Genomic DNA, 16,748 nt, shown 5'->3' on the forward strand with positions numbered 1-16,748 from the left:
AAGAAACGACAGGATTTAGCTACTGCCTCGATGTGAGGAGTAAAGGAGAGCGAGGAGTCAAATATAAAGCCAAGACTACGAGCTTCCTTGACCGGAGTAAGCGTGACATCGTTGACAGTAAGAGAGAATGAGAGGTGAGGAGAGGGTTTAGGAGGAAAAACAAGCAATTCAGTCTTTGCCATGTTAAGTTTCAAACGACGATGAAGCAGCCAGGCTGAGATATCTGAAAGACATGCCGAGATACGATCGTGAACATCAGGAGAAAGATCCGGAGATGAAAGATATAATTGTGTATCGTCGGCATACAGGTGATATTGGAGGCCGTGAGATTGAATAAGCTTATCCAAGGGCAGCATGTATAGAGAGAACAACAACGGGCCAAGCACCGAGCCTTGCGGAACCCCAACTGAAAGGGGAAAAGAGGAGGACGAGCTGCCGTTAGCCGACACGCTGAAAGAGCGACCCTCTAGATAGGAGGCGAACCAGTTATAGACAGAGCCACAGAGCCCAAGGTAATGGAGGGAATCTAAGAGAAGATCGTGATCCTCCAATGGTTTCTGTTTACCATTTTTCACTTATCCTTCTTGAATCCTGTCTGAACGTTTCAAGGAGCAATCCTTTAAAAATATGTCCTGCTCATATCAACATTTAACAGGCTGTAATTGTGAGGTCAGACTTTTTTTAATTTCAAAAGAAGTCAGAAGTTGAAGAATAACCAATTATTTTACTAAAATACATGTCATCTGATAGAAAATGAGAAAAAGGTACTCTTAATATTTGTATAATACTATTTTAGCCATACTTTATGGGCACAGTCCAACAAAGTAGCATATATACACACAAACAATATAATGCACTTGTACCCTTTCAGTTCTTTTCTCAGCAGTGAGTTTTCATCCATTGGTAAATACTTTTAAAAAAATGTTCAAAAGGAGAACTCTGGGTAAAGTAGGATTTCTGCTTGTTCCTGGTGTTAAGTTTTATGGCACAATCTAAAGCATATCTACTCAGAAGTAAGTCCCATTGAGTTCAATGGGGCTTACTTGCAGGTAAGTATTGGGTTGCAGCCTTGATGATTGTGATGGATACATGTGTTTAATGTTTTCAAGTGCCATTAATATCCATGACCCTATTAAGTAGTTTGGAATACGTTTTTTGTTAACATCATCATTAGGATTTTCTTGTAATGCAACATGTTTTCAGCATAATTGAGTAATATTTTGTCAAAGGTAGAACAGTTGTTTGAATTTAAAAATATAAGTTTACCAGAGTGCTTAATTTCCTCTTGTTTTAATCAGTCAATAAATGTCCTGACTGCATTTTCCCCCCCTAGGAAATGCTGGTTTATCCCTTAATGAGCATTTCCTCTAAGGGCAGAGCAGTATGAAATCACAAAACTTTGAAAAAAAAAAAGAAATCTTGTCCATCTTTAAAGCACAAACATGTACATTTATAAAATTCGCTATAATCTTTCGCTAGCTCTTTGGAATTAAAGAACTAATTTCCAACATGTTTCAGAAGAAACACTGGCATTTTAACCATTCACAATTACACCTTGCAGCATTTATTGATTTTCATGTCTTGACTAAAGTTCTTTTTCTATAACATAGTTGTAAATCAGTTGACATAATACATCTCACAACTTGTATTCTTATTCAAGTACATTAAATTTTTGTGAATCGGTACCTGTCCTAAAATATGTAAATGGAAAGCAGAGATTTCCCCTCTTCCCAATTCTTGGGTCATAAATTCAGAAATCCCCTGGAATCATTGTATGATACTATGCTTAAGTGTGTGATTCTGAAGTCAGAGGGACTTAGTGCTAAACTAGATATTGCTCAGGATATGCAGGAATAATTTATGGCAAATTTTTCAAAGCAGCCTTAAAGTCTGCAGTTGGAGGCAGAAGGTTGGCAGGGAATAGAGATATCTAAACCCCCTTTTTACTCTTTGTTAAAATTGCCCTCTGCCTGGCTGTTTTCCCATCTTTGGGGCAAAGGTCATGGCATCCCCCTATCCCCACCCACACACCCAGTGAAAAGGAGTTTGGAGAGGGTGCTTTTGAGACCACACACAAGAAGGGAAGGGGTTAAGTAGCTTTTCCTCCCAGTTGCTCTTCTGACAAGGCTGCTTGTTAATTAAATAAAATCCCAAATCTCAATGGAGTCTCTTTATACATCTCCCATGTAATATCTAGTAGCTTGGCACTTACAATCGAGAAAATACATTTAGGATAATGCTTTTTTGCTAAAAAGTGGGACATAAAAATGTGTAAATTAGGGTGTAATCCTATGGGGATAGTCAGCAGCCTTTGAACTCGAAGGCTGCTGACTATCCAATGCGGGGCAGGAGGGACAGCAGAGGCCATCTTTCCCTCCGTGCTCCAGCTGCTCTGTATTTCATGCACTGGTGCATTGGAGGTGGAGGGAAGGAGGCTGAGGGGGCCGTAGGAAACAGCGTACTGCTGCAGCCACCCCAGCCTCCTCTCCTCCCTGCCCCCGGAAACACCCCCTTTTCCCCAGCTCCGCGCTCCGTTTTACATGCGCAGACAGGTAGTGGTTCTCTCCACACTGGCTATGAAGGGGAGGGAGTGCAGTTTCCTGGCTCCGACCTCAGAGGAAACTAAACAATCCTATTGGCTCCTCAGACGCTGTCTGGGGTTCATAGGAATACTCCCTTATTCACAATAGTTTTCAACTGCTAAATATACCAATTAGTGCTACAATTGCTGCCATTTCAAATTACATCATTGTCTGTTATTTATTGTTCTATTTTATGGATTTTACTCTTTTTATTACTATTTTATGGATTTTACTGTTGTCCCTTGTGTTGGGAATATTTTATAGAATAGTGGGCTAAACACTTTCTAAATAAACGATGCAATATTGGATTGGATTTTACCTCTATCTCCTTCTATAACGTTTAAAAAGATGTTTTGCTAGAGAAGGCTCAAAACTCAGAAATTCAACTCTGCTAAATGTTTTCTTAGCAATATTTTGAGTCTGAAAGCTGTTGCCTAAGTAATACAAAAGATTTTCATTGTAACAAAGTTTTCTCCTTTTGATTCTTTTGTAATCAGGTATTGCAGGGTTTAGATTATCTCCACAGCAAGTGCAAGATCATCCATACAGACATCAAACCCGAAAACATCTTGATGTGTGTGGATGACACCTACGTACGCAGAATGGCTGCAGAAGCTACGGAGTGGCAGAAAGCTGGTGCACCTCCTCCTTCTGGCTCAGCAGGTACAGTTGTAGATTTATACGTCCAGTGAGTAAAGCTAGAGTGCAATACTGGCTGCAGTAATATTTAATTAGTTGTAGTTAATGGGAATAATACATTTGAACGTGGCTGTGTTGAATGTGTAAAAATGTTATTAACATCTGAATAATGTATAAGTAGTATTCATTTTGCCATAGGAAAGCAGTCTGAGGGCTGTATTTCTCCTTCATATACTTTTGTAGTTTTGGTAGTCAAAGAAACTTTAATTACAGATTTTAGCTGCACCGGCCTCCTGCTGGTACGCATCATTCACAACAGCTATCCAGTCTCTCTCTGTCTCTCTCTCTCTCTCCATCCACTCATTCACCCATGAGGGGATTCCTCCTCCAGCAGTCTCGCTCACATGTGCACAGAGCCAAGAGTGAGTGCACCGAGCAACACACATGTATTGCTCTGACGCTCCGTGTAATTGCGTGTGTTAGATTTCATGGCCTTTGAGCCTTGAAAATGGTTATTTGAAATGTACTAGCACAGTGGTTCTCAACCTGGGGCGCTCCAGATGTGTTGGACTGCATCTCCCAGAATGCCCCAGCCAGCAGAGCTGGCTGGGGCATTCTGGGAGTTGCAGTCCAACACATCTGGAGCGCCCCAGGTTGAGAAAGGCTGTACTAGCAGATATAAAATCTGAATGAAATATGCCTTGAGCTGAACAAGCTGTACTGTTTTCCCGATTTGGTTTGCGTATTATTCAGAACAGCTATCCGTGTCGGTTCAAGAGAAAGTAGTTGTCAGTTCTATGCCAGCCTGCCATGGCCATCTTGTAGACCATGGGTTGTGACACATGTTAACTCTTTCTACTTAAAGTCCTGGTTCAGACAACACGCTAAACCATGCTGCTTAACCACAAAATGGTTAAGGGAATGCATAATGCATTCCCTTAACCATTTTGTGGTTGAGCAGCATGGTTTAGCGTGTTGTCTGAACCAGGCCAAAGTTAGCTTTTCTTCTGTGGAGCTAGTCTTTGTCTAGGAAAAGACTTGCTATAAGATTAAGTGTGACTTCTTTTCAGCACATAGTAAATGGACATTTTCAGCAATTAGCTTTGACTGGTTTGTATGCTGAACATTTTCATAATACATTGCTCACATCTGACTTTGGCTCACTAATGAGTTCATTTTTCTATGTTTCTTTAAAGCTATCTTTACTAGCATTAGAATCTAGTAATGGTTTATGAAAGATAGCTAATAGGAATGGATTGTCTAGGAACTGGACTACTTACTAGTATATAAGTTAATATGTTGAACAGTTTGCACAAGGTTCATATTTGCAAGATTTTCCAGCTTTCTTAATATCGTTACAAAGAGCTTACATGAGGCTTAGAGAGCTTTAACACACTGGTGTTGATCTGATTACATGTGCCACACCAGCAGCAGGAAGAGACTAGGGTCAGAATCCATTGTGGCTTTTCCCCCCACCCCCGAGCATGCTGGGCCTGCCATTTGCATAATTCCTTGCACTGCAGGGGAATTATGATTTGCTGTCTGAATGTGGCGCAGTGGGAGTGACTTCGTACCTACCCAACAACCTCTAATTCACACTGTAGATTGCAGCATGGGTACAAAGTCACCCCCGCCATGCCACACGCCGGGTTTGGATGACACACCAAGCTGCACTGCATTTCAGGGAATCCTGCAAATGGTGGTCACTGGCAAGGCATGATTGCGGGCTCCATCACACCGGCGTTTTATCTCACTCGCGTCATGTCTGGTTTGCGGTTTTGCAGCACAGCGCTCAGATGACGTTGTGCCCGTCTTGCAGACACACCACCTCTTCCCCTCCCTTTTTTGTGTTTTCCTAGAGAGGGGAAAGTCTGGATTATTTCCCCCAAACAGAATTAAAGCGCCCTTTAGCCCCTGTGTGGTGCCGTCCTCTCGCTATTTCCTTTGTTGGGGGATGTGTGCTTAGAAGGGAGAGCTTGCTGATGAGGGCGGGTCAGTTCTCCTCCTCCAGCACTGTGTCGAACCAACAGACTTGTGCTGAGCCGGTTGAGTGGACTTTTACTGCTCCAACCCCACTCTCATTGCCTGCAGAAACAGAGCCCAGCCAATGAAACGTTAAATCGGTAAATCACTAGACAACAAAGCCAAAGCGAGGGTGGGAAGGAGCCCACGGCCATCACAGTGTTACAACCAGTGAACTGGAGGTCAAAGGAGAAGGGGCATGGTGGGGTGGGGTGGGGTGGGGTGGGGTGGAAGAGCAAACAAGCAAAAGGGAGGTTTCATCAATATAGTGTGATACCACAAATCCAGGTGAAAGGGGCCATTAGCTTGATGTGCTAATGAAACGGAGCTAGAAGTCGCGGAGGCAAACTAGGGGGGGAAAGTAGGTGTGATGGAGCCCTGCTTCTCCCCCCTGTGCTATGGTCTGAACCCAGTCATTGTGTTAGTGCCACATTCTCTTTCTCCCTACACTTTTTAAAACTGCTTCATGTTGGATAAAAATGATCTAAAAGGACTGGCCGTCACCCTCTTCATTAGCAGATTGATTTTTATATATATATTTCTGGCTCTTGTATAGAATGTATGGTTTATGAACTTGAATCTAAGTTTGTTTTTTGTTTTTGTTTTTTTGATTTTTTTAGTGAGTACCGCCCCACAGCAAAAGCCTGTAAGTAGTCTTATGTTCTTATTGGGTGTGTGGTTGTTCTGTTTGGATGTTTGAAACGTAAATTGCTAGCACTTTAAATTTCATACATGATGTTTATCTGATTGTAGACTTTGTGTGGAAATGGAATATTTTGCCTAAAATTCATAATACGTTACATTTTTCCATAAGATTTTACATCATTTATATATTTAAACTATTAAATACAGCTTGCACTATACAAGTATACACATTTTCCTGAGTTTGGGACTGGGGATAGGATCAGGGGATTTTTTTTTATGATTGTACGACTGAGTTGCTTACTCTCTGGAGCTACAAGGAAAGCCTGCGGCTTGTTTTGCTGCTGGGCTTCTAAGTCTCCCTGAATGACCTGGCAGCAGAAAGACATTCACAGCCTTCCTCTCCAGCAGGGTCTTCCCTGTAGTTGTGCTGCATTTGGAAGCTGGAGAGTTGTTTACACATAACACTAAGCCATGGTTTATTTAACCCATGGCTGGTTGAATTCTGGGTTGGTGTGATGTGTGAACCCAGCTGTTTTAACAAACCATAGTTTGCTAACTATGAACAACCCAGAAAGATGACTCATGGTTTGTTGTTGGGTTGTGAACTCATGAGTTGTCATTACATGTGAATCATAGGTTGTTCATGGGTTGTTTCGCTAGGCTCCAGATGCAGCAACTGAGAGCGGTAACAAAACCCCAGCTACTCTATATCCCAGTAGTACAGCGCCATAGAAGCATTTGAGATACAGAGATTGAGAAAACATACCACAGTTTGTTTGATCGCCTGCCTGGCAAAGCCTGGGAATGGCAACAAACTATGGTTAAATAAACCATGGATTAGTATTATGTGCAAACCAGGTCGGTGAGTGGCTGGGGCTCCTGTCATATGTTCCAAAGGGTAATGAAAGTAAAGGAAGGTGAGTAAAATTGTGGGGGCAATTATATGGGCAGAGGTTCTATTGACTTCGAGTCACAAGTTTTAGTGTGTGCTGAATTTCTCACAGGACTGAAGAATAAGTGTATGCATTTCGTTGTTTGTTTAACATCTAGTAGCTACTTATTTCTTGCCATCATCTACTATACAGATTGCATTCATGTCCAGTTAAGCTGTTAAATTCCATTCACCAGGATCCAGAATATCCGTGAAATGTACTTTTCTCAACTCCATACCCTCATGCTTCATGGTAAATTGCTTCTGAATCAGAGGAGCGTTTGAAAAGCAGTTTTTGAAGTGGCATATAGGTCAGCTGCCAAAGGAGGGAGGAAAAGTAAACAAAATCCCACAGGGCTCGCACATGCCCCTCTGTGAAACTATGGCTGCAACCTTATATCCACTTACCTAAGAGTTATGGAACTGGCATCTGAGTAATATGTATAGAATTGCATTGTGTGCGGTTTTAACAGCCATTGACCTCAATGTAATTTCAGTAGCCTGTCTACAAGATTGCAGCCATAGTCATCCTATTATAACTTAGATAACTTCTAGTAAGATTGCAAAAAAAAAAAATTGCTAGAATTTTAGTAAGAATGATCTAAATGCCAAAATAAAAAAGTAATGTAATGCATATATTATAGTATATTCAGGGTTTTAACAAAAATAAACCTGACAGTGCAGAACATTAAAAAAGGTAATTATTTTTTCCCTGCTGATATAGTGTCTCCTATGATGTGTTCCTTAAATTGTTTTGTTCATTTTTAACAGAAAATGTAAGCAGATTTATACTGCAGTGCTCCCCTCTCCCTGATATTGAGGCCTTAACATGGTGTATTGATGCATCTCTACTTGCCTCCAGCTGTAGAGAGATGTGCTGCTGGTGGAGGGGCAGCTCTTGCCCTGAAATGGGGCACTCTGTGTCTGGGGAGGGGTCTGCTTTGGATCCACCAGATCCCAAACTGCTCTGTTCCATCCCTTAGTTATACTTTTCATTGAGACCCTGTGGCTTAAGGTGAAAATCCAGAATATTTCCCTCCTTAATTGATGGTATAGTCTCATCTCATGTCCTTGAATCCTTTCAATAGTCCAGAATCTCAAATCTTTGTCCTCATGTCCCATATCAATGTTTGACCAGAGGTGCCTGAAGTCTTTTGGAATGAATGCAGCTTTTCTGCTCACAGATCCGGGTTCTGATGGTCATGCCAATGTACAATAAATTACATGGACACTGAACAGCATAAATCACTCCCTTAGTGTTGCAATTCACAAATTCCTTAATATAATGCTTTTGCTTAACGGCAGGGTTTTCAAATACTTTAATGTGGTACAGTTCACACACACGCTGCAGTGTCCGCAAAGATAGTTTCCCATCCATTAGTTATGCCAGCCTGAAACTGGTGTAGCGGAAAATACAACAACAAACCAACAACCTCCTGCCCCTTCCACCCTGGCTAGCATGACCAGCAGAGTTTGGAATGCAGCAGTGGATCAGCGCATCTACGCTTCCCTGGCCCCATTTTGGATGCTCTACTCTGCTTCTTTTGTTGAAGTGTGATCTTATGGGGCTGGAGCTCTACAGTGATTTGCAGGGAAAAAATAGATTTTGACTGTCTTGGCAGTTGCTAGCATGCACGGCATTTATTGAACTGGAATCTCGAAGTCATTCAGCATATTAGAAAAACTTTCTCACGCAGGTAATGATGACCCCTTTGTAACCTGAAAGTCAGATTTACTATGGTTGCAATGGTTTTATATAATAAGAAATAATGGGTTCTGTCTCATTATCAATTCAATTCAATTGTTATTTATTACGGTCGACCAGCAAAGGGTCTCATTATCTTATGACAACAAATTAACTGTGCCTTGAGGCTATTTCATCCTCTGAATTGTGTGTTGAGTTTACATTTTATGAAAAGTCCATTCAACAATACCATGCATCAAGTATTCGAAGTTCACAGATGTTATACTTTTACACAATAACGTAACCTCCACATTGGATGGTTGGAAGGGATGATAAATAGTAATTAGCTGTGTTGATGTTTTCAGATTGGAAAGATATCTAAAAACAAAAAGAAGAAACTGAAAAAAAAGCAAAAGCGGCAGGCTGAACTACTAGAAAAGCGTTTGCAGGAAATAGAGGAACTGGAAAGAGAAGCTGAAAGGAAAAAAATAGAAGAAAATGAAACCCCTATTTTACCATCCAATGAACAAGAGGATGAATACCATCCGGAAGTCAAACTAAAAACGGTTGATTTAGAGGAGGTAGCAGATGAAGAACCCGGGAATGAGGATGGTAAGTGTTGGTTGCTTTATTTTGATATAAGAGATATGTTATGTCCAGGGAAGCTTTTTCAAGAATGCTATGGCACTTTGTTAATTGTAGTTTGCTATTATAAAGGCATTGGCCAAAGTAAAACAAAACCAGTTTCATGAATCGGAGGAGGCTTTAATATTTTCTGCAAAAATTTCTACACTTATGCCATGTAGCAAATTGCTTTTGAAATGGAAGGGTACAAGGAACATGGGAACTGGCAATTTAAAGTAAAAAAATTCACTGGCCAGCACTTTGGATAGCCTTGAAGATAATTCTGAAGAAAAATAAAGGTCACACAAAGGATGATTTTAATGTGATATAAGCAAGGACAACAGAACATTATCCCAATATGTACCTTCACTTGAAGCTGGGGTATAAATACATGTAATTATATTATATTATCCAGATGCAGTCATTGCATTATGTACTATCCAAAAACAAATCAAAGCATCACATTAAATCTTTACAAGGAAAAATAATTCTCTGAGAGAAAGTGTAAACTAATGTGTATGTGTTTATCCTTAAGGTGAAACAGAAGATCAGGATGAAAAGGAAGACACAGAAAAAGAAAACACAGAGAAAGACGATGATGTTGAACAGGAACTTCTCAACTCAGAGTCTACAGATCCTACTTGGATAGAATCTCCTAAAACAAATGGGCACATTATAAATGGTCCTTTCTTACTGGAAGAACAGATTGAAGATGATGAAGAGGAAGAGGAGGAATGCCCAAATGCTGAGCAATATAATCTCGATGAGCCAAATGCAAAAAATGATTACAGTTATAGTAGCTCTTATGAACAATTTAATGGTGAATTGCCAAATGGACGTCATAAAATTTCTGAGTCACAGTTTTCTGAATTCTCAGCTTCTGTATTCTCTGGAGCTTTAGATTCTGTAGCTTGTGGTTCAGCTGTTTCTGAAGAATCAACTGTAACTGAAAGAGAGGGAAGTACTCCATCCCATGATAGGAGCAGGACAGTTTCAGCATCTAGTACTGGAGACTTGCCAAAAAGTAAGCATTTTTCTTTTATAATGATTTGTTCATCAGGTTCTATTTAGGAAACAGTGAGTGTGGTTAAACTTTATAAAGATATCTTCAGTGAACTGTTCCTCTGGAATTTTTAATCTACATAATGCTGAACTTTGCAGATATGTTTTCATTGTAAAATGAGAGACATTGTGGCATTGGGAATATTTGTGTGTGTGTGTGTGTGTTGGATGTATTGTTAAACTTTGCATTACATAACTGTTCTTTGCCATTTTTAGAATTTGTTGCTCTCTTAATAGCACAGCATTGCTTTGTTAGGGTTGGAATCCAAAGAATGATGTGATTAGTCCTGTGCACCAGAAGTGCCTTTCGGCTTGTGAGTTTGAACAACAGCCCACCAGGTCATAGGGGGCATTTCGAAGCAGTTTGTGATATGACATGGGGTCTGCTTTTAAAAGAGGGGAAAATAATAAATCTGACTGGTGTTTCCCAAGCTTTTGGACATGCCTTAAGCAGATCTTTGGATCCCAGCCTAACACACGAGGGCAGGCCAGAAAATAGGAGTTGCTTGAGATACTATCTTCCATGTTATTACTCTTTGTCTATGTGTATGTGTGTTTATGTGCGCATGTAGTGCAAGTTATTTCATGTAGGTTGTGCATTGTCCATTGATCTAAACAAGAGTTTACTGTGTTTCATCTCTTATGTGACTGAAGCAGTATCTGATTTGCAGTTCTGGTTGACAGACGTTTTAAACACAGATATATGCATTTTTAGGGAGGGTTTGTGTCCATTTCTCCAACTTCTCTATTTGCATCCTGATGTCTTCGGAAATTCCACCTATGTGTAGATATTGGAGCCATGCGAAGCAAACATTTATTTTTGGAATTTGCATAGAGGGAGCCTCGCTGAGTAATGGAAGTGGTCAGATTTGGAAATTGGAGCCCTTATTAATATTTGGAGATGTTTAGTTAGCTATGAACCATATTTCAAAAATGAGGCATGCTTCAAAAAAGTCTGATACACTGAAAAGCAGGATGTTCACCAGATTACCAACAATCCCAACAGAAGGCTAAGAATCTTTGAGTAAAATATCACGCTGTGCAGCACGAAGACACTCCAGGACTTCACAGAAGGCTATCCTTTTCATTTCTATGATACCCTGAATGTACGTGATGGTTCTGTTGTTTTTTTGGATGGAGGAAATAAAATGTTGTGTTCCTCCACTCCTACAGAGAATCCAGAGCCATGACTCCAGTTCCAAAGCTTGAAAAGAGTTCTGGACAAAGGGGAGTCCATTCACTTAATTTACATCCTTAGTGCTTGACAGTTACACACTTTCTGGCAAAGAGTAGCCTTAACTACACCTTGATTCCTCATATTGAATGGATAACGTTCCCAATTTTTAATATTCCATTCCCACCTACAACTGCACAATAATAAAAGAATACGAAGTAGCAAAAGCATTCTGAGAAACAAAGAACTTTACAATTGTTCCAGTAATTAAACCAAGGCAGCCATTTTGCCTGAATCTCTTCTGAAACGCTTCTTAGTACCTACATTTATCTACTACTCAAGACAAAGATGTACTCTTGTCTACTAATGTCCCTGTAATTGACCCTGACACAGATAAATGAGCAACATAGTCCTGGATACTCAAGCCAACTTAATTCCAACCACCGCCTCTAATCTGCATTCCTGCAGGGAATACAGGTAAGATCTTGTTTTTCAAAAAATTTCAGTTGCTATTTGTTAGTATTACAATTCTTGGATGCTAGGTTGTTTGGCTGGGAAGGGAATTTCATTGGGAATGAAAGGTATTGCTATATTAATGATTGCTTGAAGAGCCATAAAATATCTCCTCCCCCCCTTTGGATAAGCATAATGAATACAGTTTTGAATAACAGAAAATAGAACTGTTTGCTACAGTTATAGATAGGGTAAAATTTACCCATGAGCATTGTTAGTCATGCAGAGCACTCTTCAATGTGCTGTGTTCAAAAACAATTGGTCTAGAAATGGACGGTTGGGGATGGGAAGGAGGCTGATTTATAGATGCCGCCATAATTATCTTCATTGCATCTAATATATAATGTTTCCTTTTCCCTCCTGCATTTGCACAACAGACCGTTGAAAGAATATTGGCTGTGTGAAAGAAAGAGAAGCCAAAGCTGGCGTGGGAGCAGCAGTGGGCTAGCCAGGAATTAGTAGAATCCTTGGACCATGGAATAATAGAATTTCACTAGCAACCTGAGAAGGAATGTTGGGAACTGAGTGATCTGTTGGCCAAACAAAGGAAGAAAATGAACAGAAGACCTAGAACATGGCTAGCCAAAATGGAGGAAGCAGCAACAGTTTATCTCAAAACCTCTGGACTCGGTTTACATTCCCCTAAACATTCTTCAGTTGTATGGTTCAGACCTACGGCAAGGTGGCCTGCAGCAGTCTTATATTTGCAGCATTAATTTTGGAAAAGCGAGCTATGGACAGACCCAGTGAGAACCTTTGTCGCTCCACGCCTTCATGTTCTTGTACAGCTGAGCCTCTTCATGGGACTGGAACTGGTCTAGTAGCGCAGCTCATGTTTTAGCACAACCATTGTCATAATCAGCATCTCTAAAAAGAAGAATAAAAGTGCTTGGTGACATACAAGATGGCAGAGAAAACAGTGACTCCGTTTTCAGTAGCAGTGCAGTTCACTTTGACATCAACCCAGTTTAAGAATTACAAACCGAAAACTTGTAAACCACTATTTCCTCAAATCTATAAAATGCTAATAGAGGGTATATCATCAAGTATATTCACTCTACAACTTCAAATTTGTAAATATATGTTAAACATATTGACAATTATTTTGTTGAGAAATGCAGAAGTGTCCCAATAAGGTGATCTGTTTGCTTCCAGAACTTACGGAATGTTGATGACAATTGCTTCTATAGAGATAAGAAAACTAGAGTAACTCACTTACCCGATTTATTGTCTGGTGATAGAACTTCTTGTTTCCTTTAGATCCACTCTGCTGCCCATAGAAAGCAATGGAGAAATCCAGGATTTTAGTGTAGCTGTGATTGAGCATGCCCATTCAGAAACAGAGGATAACAATAAAGAGAGGAATCCATACTCATTGTAAATTGGGTCTTATTTTATGTGATAAATGTGATTTTTTTTTTTTTAGTTTTTAAAATGCAATGTGGGTACATGCAAGTCATAGAGGACAACGGTTCTGCATGAAGTGGGTTTGCATGGTGGAGAGACTGGGTGGTGTTGTAACCTGTGGAATGTCTTATGTCAGGGATATTTGGCTGGGAATCCAAACCAGACTGAGCCCCATCTCTGCACTCCAATATTAATAGTGGAAGGTACTGTGGCAGAATGCACTGTCATAAGCCACTCTCTTAGCCATTTCCCCTCCTTCCAACATGCAATATTGAGATAAGGGATTGTCTTGTCATTGGCATCTGAAGGGCATTTGAAAATCTTTATAATCCCACAATGCTGAAGATATCTGTTGAGGGGGGCAGTGGGAAAGAGGGGATTTGCTTGCTGAAGCCTGTATTAACATTTTATAGTAAATATTCTGGAGGTGAGGATTAGGGTTCAGAGTGGGGGGATGAGCCCCATGTGATTAAAAAAACCCTCCCTCTCTGTAGAAAGTTTTAGGAGAAAGAAAAGCGCAGTTATTTCTTCTTATCCACTGTCCAGAAAACTTCCCACCCCACTACTTACTAGTAAATGCACTCCGGTTCAGAGCTGGCAGCCAGATAGGGTCAGTGCAATTCTGGTTTATGAGTATTTGTGTTGTGAATTGGTGCGTTCATAGAATTCGTTCGGATTTTCCCTAACAAGCTTTACATAGGAGCTGCATGTGGGAGCTAGAGAATAGTTAAAGGTTTGTGAATAATGACTACAAGTGTGGGTGTGGAATGGAGACAGGCTTAGAAACCAGTGAACATAATAATTCATGAGTGGGGGGCGGAGCTGGCCGCCTGAGCAATGGCGGGTTTCTTCTGAGGCTCTAAGCGGCGTTTGCCGGAAAAAGCAATTATCTCTCTTCTAATGGGCATAAATCTTTGAGCAAACGACAGAAAATGATTATAAAAGTCACAGGAGCTGGAAAAGCGGAGAGATTTGAAGGAGGGAGGTGAGATGATTGATATTTAATACAATGTCTTGTAAGCGGCAGCACTGTCGAAACCGAAAGTTAAAGAGCAAACACTGACGCAGTTTAAAAAGAAGGAATTTGTGCTTGCTGGACATTGATTTGTGTTACAACCTTTCATTCTTATCTCACATGGGAACGATTGAAATGCTGGCTTTGTAAGGTGGAAGTTGCTGATTGGATTTATTGGCGTGGTGAGAAGGGGGGGAGAGAAGGTGGAAGAAGCTGCATTCGGCATTCGGTGAGGGAGATGTGGGAAGCTGAGAGGCTGCGAATGATTAAACTGATCCCCTCTAGTGAATGCTGTTGTGAACTGGATATTCCCCCCCCTCATGAAGAAAGAAAAAGTGTTTGATATATAACAGAGAAGCCAGCATAAGTTGCTAAGGAAGCGAGTTACACTCTAAGATTTATGCCCTACCCAGAAGAGTCCCATGCCTAACGTTAAAAGAAAGATCAAAAGTTGGGCAAAGCTTAATATACAAAAAAAGAAAAGGAAAAAAAAAAAAGAAAAAAGAAAAAAAGGAAAAAAAAAAAAAGAAACCTTCAAATTATATAAAAAAAAGGAACTTTCAAATCATAATTTGGCATGCCTCTCCCTCCTGGAAAGGACAGCCCCTGGAGTTGAGCAAGAGGAGGAAGATAAAGACCCAGTCCCTTTGGATACAATACCAAATAAAGGAAAAATATGACTGAAGGAGGAGAAAGTGGTAGTAACCCTCCCTCGTTGATGGAGATCAGGCCCATTATAGCTGAAAATAACATTGTTATATTTTAAAAAAATGGATCAGCATATGAGTGAATTTAGACATTAATTGTGTATTTAGCGGATAAAAAGGTGGAAAATTCGGATAAGATCAAAAAGATATAGGCTAAAGCGGACTTGGACCAGAAGGAATAAGAGGCTATTGAGAAATCAACTAATATACAATTTAAAGAATGGGTACTGTGATCGATTGCCTCGGAAGATTAATCTAGTAGATCTACTTTTTGAATAAAGCAGCTAAAGGAGTCGCAGGGAGAAGATCTTAGAGAAATCATCGTGAACTGGTTCAAGGAGCTGATGCCTGATATATCAATAGACGGATTGGATCCGGATCGAGTCCATCGTGTGGGGGGGCAAAACCACAAAGGGGCAAGAGACATTTTGGTGAAATTTGGTAATTATTATAAAAAAGAGCAAATTATGAAAGAATTGAGATTTAAGAATCAGATATAATATAAAGGCAAACCAGTGTAAATTTACAATGATCTTTCTCAACGTACATTAAATTGGAGACGTAGTCTTAAACTAATAATGGAAACATTAATGAAGAATGAAATTCCTTATGCATGGGGTTACCCGGTTTTTTTAGGATTTACATATGGGAGGAGGGAACACAGAGTAACCTCATTGGATCTAGGTAAAGATTTGCTGAAGAGGCTGGGTCTGGATGGGGAAGCAGATGGGGCTGGAGTGGGTGGGGGAGGGAATGAGGCTGGGACATCTGGAGAGTAAGAGAATTGTTAATTATGTTTGGAGATAATTGCAAATAAATATGTTAATATAGAAACCTGCCGGCCAGGCACAGCACTGCCTCCCCCCTCCCCCTTTAAAGTAGATGGCTGGAGTACTAGACTCACGGGGATATGGGGGGGGATTAGAGTGGGGGGGTGGGGAGGGGGGGAAGGTAGGGGAGGAGGGATTGGGGTAGGAGGGTGGGGGTTTTATGTATGGAGTTTGTGTTTTTATGTAAGCAAGTTTGAACTGCTGAGCACAAGGGATCGGAAGAGATTTCAAAAGGGTGATTATGGATAAAAAGATAAAGGTATCAACACTCAATGTTAAAGGTTTAGGGGCAGTCGTGAAAAGGAAGAGAATAGAACAAATGCTTAATAAAGAGGGATCAGATATTATAATGATCCAAGAGACACACCAAGGCTCCGAGAATTCGAATATGATAAAATTAAAGTGGCTAGCCTATTATGAAAAGTCATTAGGGACATCAAAAAAAAATGGAGTGGCCACTTTGATTTCAAAAAAAAGTGGGTTTACATTAGAAGAGGTAAAAAAGGATGATAAGGGTAGATATCTTATGTTAAAAGGTAAAATTGAGGGAAAGGTCTATACTTTGATTAATGTTTATGCCCCAAATGAGAGGCATAGAGAGTTTTTTATAAAGTTGTTTAAAGAAATAGAAGAATTTAAGGAGGGGTATGTTATATTAGCTGGGGATTTTAATATGGTTATGGATAATAAAAGAGACAGGTCAAATCCCACTAATGTTGAAAAGAGAAATAATATGACTATATTGAATAAATTAGTAAAAGAAAATGATTATTTAGATTCGTGGCGCTTACTTAACGGGAATAGGCCTGGATTCTCATATTTTTCCCCAGTTCATCATACATACTCCAGGATAGATCATATATTTGTTTCAAAAGATTTTGCAACGAGGATTTGTAAAATGGAAATGGGGGTA

At 40.1% G+C, this 16,748-nt stretch overlaps 1 protein-coding gene across 7 annotated transcripts in view; it reads left to right on the forward strand.

Moving 5' to 3' along the window:
- The window catches only part of SRPK2 (SRSF protein kinase 2), a 121,639-nt gene that overhangs the window by 79,874 nt on the left and 25,017 nt on the right, over window positions 1-16,748 (forward strand). For 4 of the 7 annotated variants that reach the window (XM_063134176.1, XM_063134177.1, XM_063134181.1 and 1 more), the window contains exons 8-11: window positions 3,080-3,245; window positions 5,864-5,889; window positions 8,869-9,115; window positions 9,663-10,151. In XM_063134176.1, coding sequence (XP_062990246.1) covers window positions 3,080-3,245; window positions 5,864-5,889; window positions 8,869-9,115; window positions 9,663-10,151 — 928 coding nt within the window. The remainder of the gene's footprint in view (window positions 1-3,079; window positions 3,246-5,863; window positions 5,890-8,868; window positions 9,116-9,662; window positions 10,152-16,748) is intronic. The other 3 variants (XM_063134179.1, XM_063134178.1, XM_063134180.1) reach the window with 1 other exon arrangement.

This window comes from Elgaria multicarinata, chromosome 9, assembly GCF_023053635.1.
Source record: "Elgaria multicarinata webbii isolate HBS135686 ecotype San Diego chromosome 9, rElgMul1.1.pri, whole genome shotgun sequence".
In the NCBI taxonomy this organism is placed as follows: Eukaryota; Metazoa; Chordata; class Lepidosauria; order Squamata; family Anguidae; genus Elgaria; species Elgaria multicarinata.